This window comes from Triticum dicoccoides, chromosome 6A (assembly GCF_002162155.2).
Source record: "Triticum dicoccoides isolate Atlit2015 ecotype Zavitan chromosome 6A, WEW_v2.0, whole genome shotgun sequence".
Taxonomy (NCBI): Eukaryota; Viridiplantae; Streptophyta; class Magnoliopsida; order Poales; family Poaceae; genus Triticum; species Triticum dicoccoides.
The window spans coordinates 3,507,207-3,522,475 of NC_041390.1; the positions used below are offsets into that span (position 1 = coordinate 3,507,207).

At 42.5% G+C, this 15,269-nt stretch overlaps 2 protein-coding genes and 1 pseudogene across 7 annotated transcripts; all 3 read right to left on the reverse strand.

The window, feature by feature from the left end:
* LOC119319316 (putative F-box/kelch-repeat protein At3g17540) lies at window positions 1-2,977 on the reverse strand. Its single transcript, XM_037593804.1, has 3 exons — window positions 2,918-2,977; window positions 1,520-2,688; window positions 1-356 (listed from the first exon to the last, which is right to left on the reverse strand). The coding sequence occupies exons 1-3, from the start codon at window positions 2,950-2,952 to the stop codon at window positions 343-345; spliced, it is 1,218 nt and encodes a 405-aa protein (XP_037449701.1). The 5' UTR covers window positions 2,953-2,977; the 3' UTR covers window positions 1-342.
* Window positions 2,978-8,253: 5,276 nt separating this feature from the next.
* Window positions 8,254-9,218, reverse strand: LOC119318920 (annotated as a pseudogene).
* A 1,926-nt stretch (window positions 9,219-11,144) lies between these two features.
* Window positions 11,145-15,066, reverse strand: LOC119319186. Of its 6 annotated transcripts, none has more exons than XR_005154380.1 (6): window positions 14,948-15,066; window positions 14,754-14,817; window positions 14,129-14,182; window positions 12,831-13,975; window positions 12,011-12,095; window positions 11,145-11,487 (listed from the first exon to the last, which is right to left on the reverse strand). XR_005154380.1 is itself a non-coding variant. In XM_037593670.1 (6 exons), the coding sequence occupies exons 2-6, from the start codon at window positions 14,813-14,815 to the stop codon at window positions 11,480-11,482; spliced, it is 1,359 nt and encodes a 452-aa protein (XP_037449567.1). In that variant the 5' UTR covers window positions 14,816-14,817; window positions 14,948-15,066; the 3' UTR covers window positions 11,145-11,479. The 6 variants fall into 6 exon arrangements, 5 of the variants coding, with proteins under 5 accessions (XP_037449567.1, XP_037449568.1, XP_037449564.1 ...); XM_037593670.1 differs by having other exon boundaries at window positions 12,011-12,103; window positions 14,129-14,179; XM_037593671.1 differs by having other exon boundaries at window positions 12,011-12,099.
* Window positions 15,067-15,269: the final 203 nt, after the last annotated feature.

Genomic DNA, 15,269 nt, shown 5'->3' on the forward strand with positions numbered 1-15,269 from the left:
CACAGAGTCAAGCATCAGCCCAAGCAAATCCACGAGTCGCTAACCAGGCATGCAACTTGACTAATGTCTGCTGGTCCCAGATAAAAATATACAAGACTTCACACGACAAGTCTCAGCATCAACCACATCGCATGCCACCGGCATACACAATAGAAGAAACTACATACAAGAGCAATCTCAGCATCAACCACATCGCATGCCACCGGCATACATAAAATAGAAGAAACTACAGACACACAGTTTGAAGAACTTCAGTACACCAACTAGCCATGGCTGCATCTCAGCAACATAGAAGACCTTCCCTACGCCAACTAGCCATGGCTGCATCTCAGCAACCCGACTTTAACTCTTAATACCTGCAGAACAATCAATGTCATCCAATCAAACAAATTTGTAATGCTCTCTCACAACAAAACAAATTTGGTATGATCCCCAAAAATAAGCATTAACTTTGCCGTACTGCAGATTAAACAGAAAATGTCCAAAGCTGAATCATCCCAGTACACAAGCTAATACTACAAACGGAGAACAACAATAAGGGAACATTTAGTTTGTACTGGCACCTATATGCTTACATGTTTTCAAGATTCTTGCTACATAACTACGTACAATCACAGTTCAAACTAAGAGATCGGTGACTCACCGCCTATCATCTGAGGCAAAAAAACTGAACTTCCAAGATTGTCAAGTAATTCCAGATTTACTTTTGTGTGCAAGCCATATGTAATGCTCAGACAAAGGACAAATGGCTTGTATCTCTACCCAAAGGCATGCTTCTTGAAAATGTATCAAGGATAGTAAATGAAGCCAAATATGCTGCTAGGTCCAAAAAAGAATGGTAAAATTGTTTACATGTTCAGAGAAAATGCATTTATCCAGAATTATTGTCGAGTGAGTTTTGTGCCAGTTATGACCATAAAGCCAAAATAAAATATGCACGGCTTGGAAAACCAGAGTTCCATAACAAGTATTACATAGTACTACATGAAATTAATGAACTAGTACTACTCGTTGATAAAAATTAGACCATGGTATTATGAATTGATGATTTCTATGAAGATCAATCAAGTTAAATTTTAAACTTGCAAGGAAAAAAATAATGAATAAGAAAACATAACAAGCTTTAAGCCGCCTCCAGACGTTCCGATTTCTTAATTACTTCAGATGGTTTCACTACTGCAGCTATTGCCACTTTCCAATTTTTGGTACACCTATGATGAAAAGATCATTACAAACACATAATTGTATTTAGCCTTTAGCAATGGCCAGGGATCAAAGCAATATTTGTATTCCTTGTTCTAGCTTTAATGGAGCTCTATAATAACAAGAAATTAGATAACCATAAGATGATCAGATCAACAGAGGAACAAATAAGACAACATATTTTTATGTATCTAGCTCAATCCTAATAAAAGGAACAACGTTACCGCAATAGCGTACCAAAAGTAACTGGAACGAATACGAGCAAAACAAACTAAATGGACTTTTTTGCTTGTGCAATGTAGATAGGGCGTATTACCTGCGGTATAGAAATTCCTGTAGGGATAAAAGGTGTCAAGACATATGTTGTTTCTTTTAACAATATGTTTGATCTGCATCGAGTCAACTTGGAGTGTGAAGTTGCCGGTTATAGTAGTGAGAACAATCACATTTGCGTCCTCATCATACCCGACGAAAAGTGCAGATTCCATTCTCCTTGGAACCGTACCCTCGAGTGGAATGGTTTTCTGCAGCAGCGCCCATTCGAAAACACCATAGCTGTTAGATTTCCTCTCCCATAATTTGATAGTCAGGTCCAACAAAATAGCAAGGCCTAGTCCATCATTCTCCATCCGTAAGAGCTGAAAATACCAGTCGTCGGTACCATGGTTTTCTACCGGCTTTTCGAGCAGACAAAGACTTTGCATTTTGAAATCAAACACAAGGACATCACCTCCAGAAATCAACAAGCAAAGTGCATTCCCGACAAGGGTGCTGGGCCTTCTTAACCTAGACACTCCAGCTGTTATCGTCATCGTCGAGAAAATATCTCCCCAAACACCAGACGCCGAGTCGTAGACAGAACAAAATGCCGGTGTATTGTACTCAGCGCAAACCAAAACCAATTTAAACGGGCTCGAGAAACAATCTCCGTGGACATGCCCATCTTCGGCATCGACGCACAATACAGTGCCATGCCAGCCACAGTAACTCCCCATTGAGGCACTGTTGAACCCTGGTGGAAAAGCCATGATGCGCTCTTCACCGGTGAGGGGATCCCACACGACAGTCTCGCCCTTATGCATGCTGATTAGGAGAGAGAGGCCATGGCGGCAGCCCATGTATGCTTCATCTTCCTGGTAGGGTATTCTGCTCTTGGGCAGGGAGAAGCAGGCAGCAGGGATGCGGTCAGGTGAGTCCATGGCAGGAATGAAGTTTTTAGCATACCCTCTGAAGAAGCCGAGCAGAGGAGGTTTCTGGTGGTGCTTGCGGAAGCGTTTGCGGAAGTGGGGGTCGGAGAGGATGCTGCCCCAGCGCTTGCATACGGCGGACGCGCGGGGCAGCGAGGACGGCTTGGGAGGGAGGCGGACGAGGATCTCGATTAGGAGGTTGTCATCGCGGAGCACCTCGGACACCGGGCCAGCCAGCAGTACAGAACGGCGCAGGCTACTGACATCCACATGCGGCGAGCTGGGAATGGGATCAGCCCTGGCATGAAAGGAAATGTAATCAATGGACACACATATGCACATCGGGGCAGTTGCAAATTAAACATCCAACACACATATGCACATCCATCCTGCATATATAGCATGGCATAAGGCAAGTAATAATGAATCTGGTGGTTTCTCCCATTATCTTATCCCACACAAATATGCACATCCATCCTGCATATATAGCATACACAAAGCGAGAGGAATTGGATTGGGAATCTTACTCTTGGCCTTGGGGAACCTCAGCAGCAGCATCCATCAGAAGCACCTATCTCTCCACAGCTGCAGCAGGGGAGGATTGTTAGGGTTTGATTAGGAGGGGGAGATCTAGCTAGGGTTTACTTTTACTACTAGGGAAAAATTAAGAAGAGAAAAGAAGAACGGAGTTACTAGTTTAGATGGAGAGGGAGAGGAACGAGTAGATTGGGTTGCCAGACCTCGAATCGCCGGTGGGTGGCTGTCGGAGACGGGGCGGTGGGGTGAGGTCGCCGGCGGCTCCGCTCCTCCTTTCTCCTCTCCGCAATTTTTTTTAGAAACTTCTCCGGTCCGCAGCTGAGAGTGGGAGTGGGGAACGACCACTATAGTAAGCATAATTTCTTTTTTTTTATTTTGTGAGATTATTTCATTTTTGGAAACCATGGTTTTAGGAAAATCATGATGTTTGTTGAAGCATAAATATTTTTCTTTCCATTTTTTATTTTGTGATACCCGATTTAAAAAAAACATGAATATCCTTATATTTCTAAATTTTCATTTTTTTATTTTAATACACTTTCTTGTGATATATTTCAAGGAGTTGTTTTTTGCACAGTTTATATTTCTAAAAATAACCCCCCCCCCCTTCTTTCAATTTTGTAAATCCTATTTTGATCACTGTTTGACCAAATAACTTGACTTTAGGAACTATTTTTTAGTTTCTTCATTTATTTTTATTTTTTTAACACAAGAAGGCGCCAAGCGCCAAGATATCATTCATCTCAAAAGCATAGTACAACGTGTATTACATATCCCTGGAGTTGAAAGTTATGAAGATAAAGCAAAGTTGGGCAAAGAGAATTGCTTTGAGAGGGATGAGTACAGCACTACAGCTAAGGACAGAGTCTACTCTTGAGTTGAGAACCTGATGAGCACAATCATGAGCTATTCCATTGATGTTCCTGTCAATATGGTAAACATCAGTCTGGACAGAAGAAGTTTCCTGAAGAAAATTGCTAATTGGAGTGCGACACCTCCAGTTGATCGAGTCGTCATTGATGTTCCTGTAAGCAGCCATATTCTTTATATGCCAAGCATGTTATTATGATTCTTCCAATTGATCTACCACCAACACAGCAAGATTCACAAACTACTTAACCAGTACAGAGTTTCAATTACTTTACTTAAATTCTTGTTTTTTGTGTAGTATTATGTTGTAATGAACTAATTGACCAATACACAGCAGTACTATGAGTGAATTGATCTCTTTTCTATTTTGCGATGGAGACTGAATTGAGCTATTAAACTTATGCCGTTGAGGACTGCATGAACAAGAAAAAAAAGCAATCTACAAGGTCAGGTCGAGTGCAGGACACAGCATTGTGAATGTGATGTCTGTGTACTGCAAGGAAATTGATCATGGAGCAGGGCCTGATTCAAAGGTCAAAACGTATAGAACCACACTGTGTCAAAGAGAACTGAAACCGTGCTAAAAATGCTAAACATCACGGCCAAACATTTTGATTTTGACAGCAGCAACGATCTAAGGCAGCATTTTCCTTATGCGCACGTAGCCCCAGGTGAGAAGATGAACGTCGCCATGGCAGTCACGAGTTAGCTCTCTCGCCAGGCCGCTGCTTTTCCTGGAGGACCGACTTATTGGACACATGTCGGAAATGGCAAGTCCATGATCTGGAAGATATCTTCAGTTTACACTGGACAAGAAGAATCTCTATTGACAGATCCAGAATAGGACTAGCATTTAAGAAAAAAATCAGTAATGTTCTTCAGTCAAACAAAGTTCAGGCAAAAACTCAAATGCTCATTTTGACTTGCCTCCTCCAAGAAAGAGCCAAGTGAGTCTCAATCAACCAGGCAAACATCTCCTCTGTGTATCTTGGCCTTGCAACCAAGAAATCCAACTAAAGTTAATAAGCATGAAAACAAGTTATTGGTGACAAATATACAGACACCGACCGAACCATATAAGTGCATAAGCATCAAGCAGGAGACACAAATTACTGAAGCATCAGAGGTTTTAAACATTCTTAGTTTCTTTTAAGTAGGCACTGGGGCTATGGGTGTTCTCTACTAGGCAGTAAAACTGGGCATATACAAGCATGGTCTGCCTCTGCTGCAAGAGGTGATGTGACTTGTGAGAAAGCATTATCACAGTTAGATCACTACCAAGACTCACGGTTAGGGGACTTCACAAAGAAACTCTGTAAAGTTAATCCAGAAAATCAATTGAAGTTAACAAGCATAACAAGTTATCGGTGACGAATATCCAGACACGGAAATATATGTGTATAAGCATCAAGCAGGAGATACTTTTCAAAATACAGAAACATAAGAGGGGCTACTGGGTCGTATAGCAAACCAACAATGAAGGTTAAACAATCTTAGTTTATCTGAAACTAGGCAGTAAAACTGGGCATATATAAGCACTGTCTGCCTCTGCTGCAAGTGGTGATGTGAGAAAGCATTACCACAGTTAGATCACTAGCAGGACTCACAAGGTCAACTGCAGATAGTTTTAGGGACTTCACATTTAGGGACTTCACAAAGAAACTGTTTAAAGTGCCAGAGCCCACTGCTTCTTGTCCATCCACCTTGCTGGTACCTCATATCACAGAGCCAAGCACTAACCGAACCAACTCCACAAGTCACTGGTCAGGCACGCAAATTGACTGATGTCTGCTGATCTTAGACAATATACAAGAGTAAGAGTTCGCACGGTTAAATCCGACAAATTCCCCTTAATAGGCCACACCACATAATAAAAGTAGAACAACCTACATACTACACAGAGGAGATATCTCATCCTCAACCACTTCACATGACACAGCTTACATAGCGGAAGAACCTACATACTACATAGCAGGATGTTTTGAGCGTCGACTGCATTAAAACAGAAGAACTTCCAATGTTATTCAAGTAAAACAAATTGCTAATACTCTCCGACAGAAAAGCCAAATTTTGTATGATCCCCCAAAATAAACATTGACTTTCCCGTAGGTCAAATTATACAAAAAAATATATCCAAAAGAGAATCATCCAGTGTGTTTTTCTTTTGACCTGCTCATCCAGTGTTATTAGACAAACTAACCCTACAACCGGAGAACAGCAAAAGAGTATATTTAGTTTGTACTGGCACCCATTTGTTGACATATTTTAAAGATTCTTGCTATGTAAGTATATAACTACATATGATCGAGTTAGAAACTAAAAGATCAGTGACTTGATGCCTATCATCTGAGGTAAAAAAACTGAACTTCCAAGATTTTCAACGCAGTCCAGATTTACTTTCTGTGCCAAACCCATGTGAGAGGCTCAGAGTACAAAGCAAAACTTTCTGGTATCTCTACTCAAAGGTATGCTTTTTTTTCAAATATAAAAATCAACAATGCACAGAATTCCTTGACATTCAATCACTGAATATGGCCTTCCACCTCCCCTTATTAATGCAGGAGGTCCGAGAGATTCAGAACAACACTGCCACACAGCAACTCAACGAAGATGATAGTGGCCAATTAATGGATATATTTTTGGGGGCTCCAAATACACCTCACAAAAATACTACCAATTCTATTTCAAAGATGTCGAGGCCCACTGCACCTTCAAGTGGATCTGCAATTCCAAATGTCTTTGCTTGGCTGCTCTTGTCTGACCGATTGAACACATACAACATGCGAAGCAGATGCCACTACATCACTTGACCAGGTGTTGAAAAAAAATGTTAACTGCATCATCTGCGAGCTTCAGACTGAAGAAACCCTTGTGCATCTATTTTCTCATATCCTTCTGCCAGACAATGTTGGGCCTCTCTGAATATCAACTGGGTGCCTGATGGAGATAGATTTAACTGGTTAACTGCTGCCAAACAGGCCTGGGGCAGACCCATGTTCATGGAGGTGTTTACTGTAGCTGTTTGGTCTTTGTGGAAATACCAAAACAAAATGGTCTCCTAAAGAATTCCCCACTCTCACAGATCATGGCTGTCTAGATTTAATCAAGACTTTTGCATTGTTGAGATATAGAGCGAAGCCTGAGCTTGAGGATTTCATAACCTCCCTAGTGCAGCAAATTACCTAAAAAACCTTGCATTAGTATCTTCTCTTTTGGTTAGGGTCAAAGACCCTGTACCTTGTACATATCATGTAACTTTAATTTTGTTTTATTAATATAAGACTGTAGGAACCTCTCCTACAGTCCTTTTACAGTTAAAAAATGAATAGACAATGCAGCATTACGTAAATTAAGTAGCCAAGCAAAAAATATATACCAAAAGATAAATTTACCTAAGTTTTTCGACTAAGATAGCACGTTAGAGATCTTGTGTGATCACTGTTTCAGATCCACTCCTTTCCACCCAACTCCCTTGACTACAAGCAAAAGAAGCCCAGAAACAAATGAAAATAAAGAGAAGTTGAGTCAAGGAACAAGGCATATGTGCAAACTACTATATAGTCATGTAACTAGAGTATGGGAAACTAGCTTTTGTGGCAAGGATAGTAAACAAAGCCACATCTATTGCCAGGTCCAGAAAATAAATGGTGGGACTTATACCAGTTATTGACCAATATGCCAAAACAATATATGCACGGATTGGGAAACATGAGTTACAAAACAAGCATTGCATAGTACTATGTGAAGTTAATGAATTAGTACTACGTTTGGATAAAAATTAAAGTGCATGTATTACTAATTGATGATTGTCACTCACCAAAGAAACTAATTGATGATTAGTATATCAAGATAAATTTTTAATCTTGCAAGGAAACATAGTGAACGAGACAACCTAACAAGCTTTAAGCTTCTAGATGTGCCAAGTGGTAAACCATTCACATAGCAAATGGTTTCACTATATTCTCTTACTGCAGTTGTTGCCGGTTTCCAATTGTTAGAAACCCTCTGATGAAAATATCATTATGAGCACAAAATCATAGTTAGCATTAAGCTTGTGCAATGTAGACAGGGAGATATTACCTGCAGTAAAGAAATTTGTGTTTCTCTTAACAATATGTTTAATCTGCATGGAGTCAAGTCTGAGAGTGAAATTTCCTGCCGGCATAGTGAGAACAATCATATTTGTGTCCTCATCGTAACCGACGAAAAATAAAGAATGCATTCTCCTTGGAAACACCCCCTCCAGTGGAATGGTTTTCTCCAGCAACACCCATTCGGCAACGCCATCACAGTTAGATTTCCTGCCCCATAATTGGATGGTCAAGTCCAACAAAACGGCGAGGCCAAGTCCACCATCCTCCATACGTAAGAGCTGAAAACACCCATCGGTAATATTGTAGTATGCCGGCTTCTCAATGAAATTGAGGCTCTGAATTCGAAATCAAACACAAGGATATCACCTCTAGAAATCAACCAGCAAAGTGCATTCCCGACTAAGATGCTGGGCCTTAACACAGAAATTATACGTGATATCACGGTTGAGAAAACACCTCCCAAAACACCAGACGCCGAGTCGTAGACAGAATAGAATGCCTGTGTATTGTATCCACCGCAGTAGACCAAAACCAACTTAAACGGGCTCAAGAAGCAATCTCCATGCACATGCCCATCTTCGGCATCAGCACACAACACAGCGCCATGCCACATACAGAAACTCTCCATAAAGGCGTCGTCGAGTCCTGGTGGAAAAGCCACAATGTGATGTCGGCCGGTGAGTGGGTCCCACACAACGGTCTTGCGCTCATGCTTATTGGTTACGACAGCGAGGCCATGCCGGCAGCCCATGTATTCTCCGTGGTCGCTGCGGGGTGTGCTGCTCCTGGGCAGGGAGAAGCTCGCGGCAGGGACACGGTTCGGCGGGTCCATAACGGGAGCAAAGCGGTTGGCATAGCCTTGGAAGAAGCCGAGCAGAGGAGGCTTCATGTGGTGCTTAAGGAAGCGTTTGCGGAAGTGGGGGTCGGAGAGGATGCTGCCCCAGCGCTTGCATACCATGGACGCACGGGGGAGCGAGGACGGCTTGGGAGGGAGGCGGGCGAGGATCTCGATTAGGAGGTTGTCGTCATCGAGCACCTTGTGCACGGGCCGGCCAGCGGCACAGAACGACGCAGCCCCCTGCCGTCCACACGCAGCGAGCTGGGAATGGGATCGGCCCTGTCATGAAAAAGAAGTGCAATCAATGGACACACACATGCACATCAGGGCAGTTGCAAGTAAAACATCCATGATCGATACAATAGCATAGCGTACGACAAGTAATAATGAATCAACTGGTTTCTCCCATTATCTTATCCCACACATCCATCCATAACTGGATTGGGAATCTTACCCTTGGCCTTGGGGAACCTCTGCAGAGGGATCCATCAGCTGCATCAGAGGAGGATTGTTAGGGTTTGATTAGGAGGGGAGAAATTAAGAAGAAGACAAAAAGGAACAGCTGGTAGTAGATAAGATGGAGAAGGGCTAACCTCGGATCGGATCGCCGGGGCCGCGGCTGAGAGTGGAGACGGACTGTAGGAAGCACGGTTGCAGCAGCCTAGCCTGCCCTGTAACGTTGGCCCATCCAAGCCCAGCCCAATCTGTCAATCAATTAGAAAATTTCTTACTCTTGTCTAAAACAAGATAATCTTCTTACTCTTGCCACCCCTCAAAAAAAAGTCTTGCCTAAAAAAAACAATCTTCTTACACACACTAAGTACTCCCTCCGTCCCAAAATTTTTGTCTTAAATTTGTCTAGATACGGATGTATCAAGTCACATTTTAGTATTAGATACATCCGTATCTAGACAAATCTAAGACAAGAATTTCAGGACGGAGGGAGTAGTAAGTACCCCCAAGAAAAAGATGCCTCACAAAAAACCACTGAGAATTTGTTTTGGAAAAAGACCGATGACTATCTGAAGGTCCCTGAAAAAAATCCAAGAGTCAGACCATTTTCTCCTCGACAGTGTCGTTACGGAAAACCATGGTTTTTTAGGAAAGACATTTTTATATGAGATAGTTTATTTATTTTATTTTGTGAGATAATTTCATTTTTGAACACCATGGTTTTTAGGAAAATCATGATGTTCGGTAAAGCAAAAGCAAAAATATTTTCTTTCCAATTTTTTAATATTTTGTGATACATCCTTGTAATTCTGAAAAGAAAAATCATGCACATCCTTATATTTTCTAAATTTATGTTTTCTCTTGTTTTGCTACACTCTCTCGTAATATATTTCAAGGCATTGTTTTTACACAATTTATATTTCTCAAAATTACCCCTCCCCCTGTTTCTTTCAATTTTGCCAAATTTATAAATCCTATTTTTATTGTTGATTCACCAAATAACTTGACTTTCGGAACCATTCTTTAATTTCTTTATATCTGCCAAGCATGTTATAATGCTTCTTCCAGTTCATCTACCATCAACACAGCAAGTTCTTTTTTTCTGTGCAGAGCTAACTACTTAACCAGTACAGAGTTTCAACTACTTTACTTAACTTCTTGTTTTCTGTGCAGTAATGAACTAATCGACCAATACACAGTAGTACTATGAGTGAACTGATTATTATTTTTCCTTTTTGCGATGGAGACTGAACTGAGCTACTCAACATATGCTCATGAACAAGAAAAAAAGTAATCCACAAGGTCAGGTCAAGTGCAGGACACAACATTGTGAGTGATTTCTATGTACTGCAAGCAAATGGAGCATGGAGCAAGGCCTGATTCAAAGGTTAAAATGTATAGAACTGAAACTGTGCACAACACTCTTTCGATTAAGAGCCAAGCCACAAAACTCTTTGAAGTTCAAACAAAAACTGACAACATTTTTCTGATTTGCCTCCAAGAAAGAGCCGAGTCAGTCTCACCCAACTAGGCAAACATCTCCTCTCTGTGTCTCAGCTTTGCAATCCAGAAACCCAATTAAAGTTAATAACAATGACAAGTTACCGGTGGCGAATATGAGTGTCATATCAGTGGATACTTTTGAAATTACTGAAAACAAGAGAGGTGCTTAAGGGTCATGTAGCAACCCAACAATGAAGGTTAAACATTCTTCAATTCTTTCATTGAAGTATAGGCAACTGGGGCACATACAAGCATTGTCTGCCTCTGTTGCAAGTGGTGATGTGAGCAGCATTATCGCAGTTAGATCACTAGCAAGACTCGCAGTTAGGGACTTCACAAAGAAACTCTGTAAAGTGCCAGAGCCTACTGCTCATTGTCCATCCACCTTGCTAGTACCTCGCATCACAGAGCAAAGCATTAACCGGACCAACTACACGAGTCACTAACCAGGCACACAAATCGACTAATGTCTGCTGATCTTAGATACTAATATATGTCAGAGTTCAGATGATTAGACCCGATAGGTTCACGTCACAGCCTGCGGTACCTAAAAGTAGAACAACCTACAGACTACACAGAGGAGACATCTCAGCATCGACCAACTCACATGCCACAGCATACATAGTACATAGATGAGCCAACAGACTACATAGCAGGACAGTTTAAGCGTGAACCGCATCATACAAAATAGAAGAACTTCACTACACAACTGGCCATGTCTGCATCTCAGCAAAATAGAAGAACTTCCGTACGCCAACTAGCCATGGCTGCGTCTCAGCAACCCGAATTTAACTCTAAATACCTGCAAAACAAACAATGTCATCTCAGTAAGAACAAATTGGTAATGCTCTCTCAGAGAAAAGCCAAATTATGTATGATCCCCAACAATAAACATTAACTTTGCCATAGTGCAAATTATATGAAAAATATCCAGAGCTGAATCATCCCAGCGCTATTAGACAAATTAATACTCCCTCCGTCCCAAAACTCTTGTCTTAGATTTGTCTACATACGGATGTATCTATTCACATTTTAGTGTTAGATACATCCGTATCTAGATATATCTAAGACAAGAATTTTGGGACGGAGGGAGTACTACAAATGGAGAGCAGCAATAAGAGAACATTTACTTTGTGTGCTACATAACTACATACAATTGCAGTAGAACATAAAAGATCAGTGACAAGATGCCTATCATCTGAGGCAAAAAAATGTCTGGAATCTCTACTCAAAAGGCATGCTTTTTGGAAATCTAAGAATTGCCATGGCACCATCTTGTAAATTGGGAAAGCAGGAAAAAAACATATACAGGAAGATAAAATTACCTAAATTGTTCGACCAAGATAGCATGTTAGCAGATCTGGTCCGATCACAATTAGTTCCAGATTCACCCCTTCCCGACCGACTGCCCTGCCTTGCTACAAGCAAAAGAAGCCCAAACCAAACAAAAATTGAAAGAAAAGTTGAGCCAAGGATGGTAAATGTTGCTGGGTCAAAAAAAGAATGGTTTGTTTACATGTTCAGAAAAAAAAATCATTTATCCAGAATTATTTTCGAGCGAGTTTGTACCAGTTATGATCATAATGCCAAAATAAAATATGCGCAGATTGGAAAACCTAAGTTCCAAAACAAGCATTACATGGTACTATGTGAAATTAATGAACTATACTACTCCTCGATAAAAACTAGAGTACATGGTTCTATGAATTGACAATAACTATCAAGATTGATCAAGATAAATTTTAATCTTACAAGGCAAAACAATGAATGAGAAAACTTAACAAGCTTTAAGCTTCTAGATGTACCAATTGGTTAACTCAGAGCAGATGGTTTCATTTCAATTGTTTGAGACCCGAAAAGATCATTGCAAGCACATAATCATAGTTAGGATTTAGCAATGGCCAGGCACCAAAGCAATAGTTATATTCCTGTTCTAGCTTTAATGTAACCTAGTAATAATAAGAATTTAGATCACCATAAAATCACCAGACCAAAACAAAACAAGCAGCACAATGTATTTATATATATCCTTACTCAAAGGAACAATATTACCGCAACCAAGTGCCTAAAGCAACTGCATTGAATCTGAGTGAAACATACTAATTGGGCTTTCTTATTTGTACAATGTAAACAGGGAGGTATTACCTGCAGTATAGAAATTTGTGTAGGGATAAAACGGGTCGTAACATATGTTGTTTCTTTTAACAATATGTTTGAGCTGCATCGAGTCAAGTTGGAGCGTGAAGTTGCCGGTCATCGAAGTGAGAACAATCACATTTGTGTCCTCATCATACCCGACGATACATACAGAATTCATTCTCCTTGGAAACATCCCCTCCAGTGGAATGGTTTTCTTCAGCAACACCCATCCGACAACACCATCAGAGTTAGATTTCCTCTCCCACAATTGGATGGTCAAGTCCAACAAAACAGCAAGGCCAAGTCCACCACCCTCCATCCGTAAAATCTGAAAACACCCGTCGGTAACATAGTAGAATGCCGGCTTCTCGATCACATCAAGGCTCTGACATTCCAAATCAAACACAAGGATATCACCTCCAGAAATCAGCCAGCAAAGTGCATTACCAACCAGGATGCTGGGCCTTAACAGAGAAATTATACGTGATACCGCGGTCGAGAAAACACCTCCCCAAACACCAGACACCGAGTCATAGACAGAACAAAATGCTTGTGTATTGTATCCACCGCAGCAGAGCAAAACCAATTTAAACGGGCTCAAGAAGCAGTCTCCATGGACATGCCCATCTTCGGCATCAGCACACAACACTGCGGCACGCCACATACAGAAATTCCCCGTGAAGGCATCATCGAGCCCGGGTGGAAAATCCACGCTGTGCTGTCGGCCAGTGAGGGGGTCCCACACGAAGGTCTTGCGATCCTGCTTGTTGACCAGAACAGCGAGGCCGTGGCGGCAGCCCATGTATTCTCGATGGTCGTTGTAGGGCGTGCTGCTCTTGGGCATGGAGAAGCAGGAGGCAGTGATACGGTCCGGTGAGTCCATGATGGGAGCAAAGCGGTTGGCATACCCTTCAAAGAAGCCGAGGAGAGGAGGCTTTCGGTGGTGCTTGCGGAAGCGTTTGAGGAACTCGGGGTCGGAGAGGATGCCACGCCAGCGCTTGCACACGACGAATGTGCGGGGGAGCGAGGACGGCTTGGGAGGGAGGCGGACGAGGATCTCAGCGAGGAGATTGTCGTTACCGAGCACCTTGGACACGGCACGCCACTGCTTCCTACCGTACACACGCAGCGAGCTGGAAACGGGGTCGGCCCTAAGACGGAAATAAAATAAAATGTACTCAATCTTCTGGTTTCTCAAATTATCAACACACAAAGCAGACATATGTACATCCATTCATCCAGCACAGCATAAACAAAGTAAGTAGTGCACTGTGCAAAATGAAGGAACATCGGCGGGATCTTACCATTGGACTTGGGGAACCTCAGCGGGATCCATCAGCCCTCCTCTCTCTGCACTGCTGCAATCCAGAAATCCAACTAAGGTTAATAAGCATGACAACAAGTTATCAATCACGAATATCCAGAAACCAAAATATGCAAGCGTATAAGCATCAAGCAGGAGATACTTTCCAAAACACTGAAAACATTCTTAGTTCCTTTGATTGAAGTAGGCGACTCGGGCTAGGTGCGTTCTCTACTAGGCAGTAAAACAGGGTATATATATATACAAGCATTGCGTCCTTGGTTATCGGCGACGAATATCCAGACACCGAAACATCAAGCATGAGATGCTTTTCAGATCAGGTTACTAAAAAAACACGAGAGACGCTAAAGGGTCATGTGGCAAGCAGCAGCAAACCAACAATGAAAGGTTAAGACATCGTCGGCCTCTGCCGCAAGCCGCAAGCATTAACCGGAGGCTAGATCACTAGCAAGACCAGACAAAGAAACTGCATAAAAGTGCCGGAGCCCACTGCTTCTTGTCCATCCACCTCACGTCACAGAGCCAAGAATCAACCGAACCAACTCCAGGAGCCACTCATCAGGCACGCAAATTGAAGGAGGGGGAGGGCGTCGGCGGGATCTTACCCTCGGCCTTGGGGAGCCTCGGCGGCGGGGCCCGTCAGCAGCAGCCTCTCCTCGCTCTGCATTGCTGCTGCGGCAGGGGAGGAGTGTTAGGGTTCGATGAGGAGGTGGGGAATCTGGCTGGCTAGGGTTTGGGGAAATCAAGATGAGGAGAAAAGGAATATCCGGATTAGATGGAGGAGGAGGGGTGGGCTAACCTCGATCGGGTCGCCGGCGACGGCGACGGCGGGGTGAGGTCGCCGGCGGCTCTGCTCCGCCCCTCCTGTCCGTCCGGCAGTTGCTGAGGGGAGTGGAGAGTGGGGACTGAGGAGTGAGGCAGGGGAGAGGTTTTTTTTTTTGAGATCCAGGGGAGAGCTGAGACTGTGAACTAAGGGTGCAGCCCAATCCAAGCCCACCAGCCCAATCTGCCGATGCGAAAAAAGCCCTATCACCAATCTTCTTCCTTGTGCTAAAAAAAAAAGAAAAACTTCTTCCAAACTACTGTAGCGCAAACATACACAAAAAAACTCGTCGCTTTAG

Bases quoted from the DNA above. Each gene is read 5' to 3' on its own strand.
- LOC119319316 (XM_037593804.1), bottom strand. From the start codon at position 2,952: ATGGATGCTGCTGCTGAGGTTCCCCAAGGCCAAGA. The intron at 2,689-2,917 runs GTAAGATTCCCA...CTTTCATGCCAG, and splicing joins GAGGTTCCCCAAGGCCAAGA to GGCTGATCCCATTCCCAGCT.
- LOC119319186 (XM_037593667.1), bottom strand. From the start codon at position 14,815: ATGCAGAGCGAGGAGAGGCTGCTGCTGACGGGCCCCGCCGCCGAGGCT. The intron at 13,976-14,128 runs GTAAGATCCCGC...TTTCCGTCTTAG, and splicing joins GAGGTTCCCCAAGTCCAATG to GGCCGACCCCGTTTCCAGCT. The intron at 12,104-12,830 runs GTAATACCTCCC...TTTTGCTTGTAG, and splicing joins CACAAATTTCTATACTGCAG to CAAGGCAGGGCAGTCGGTCG.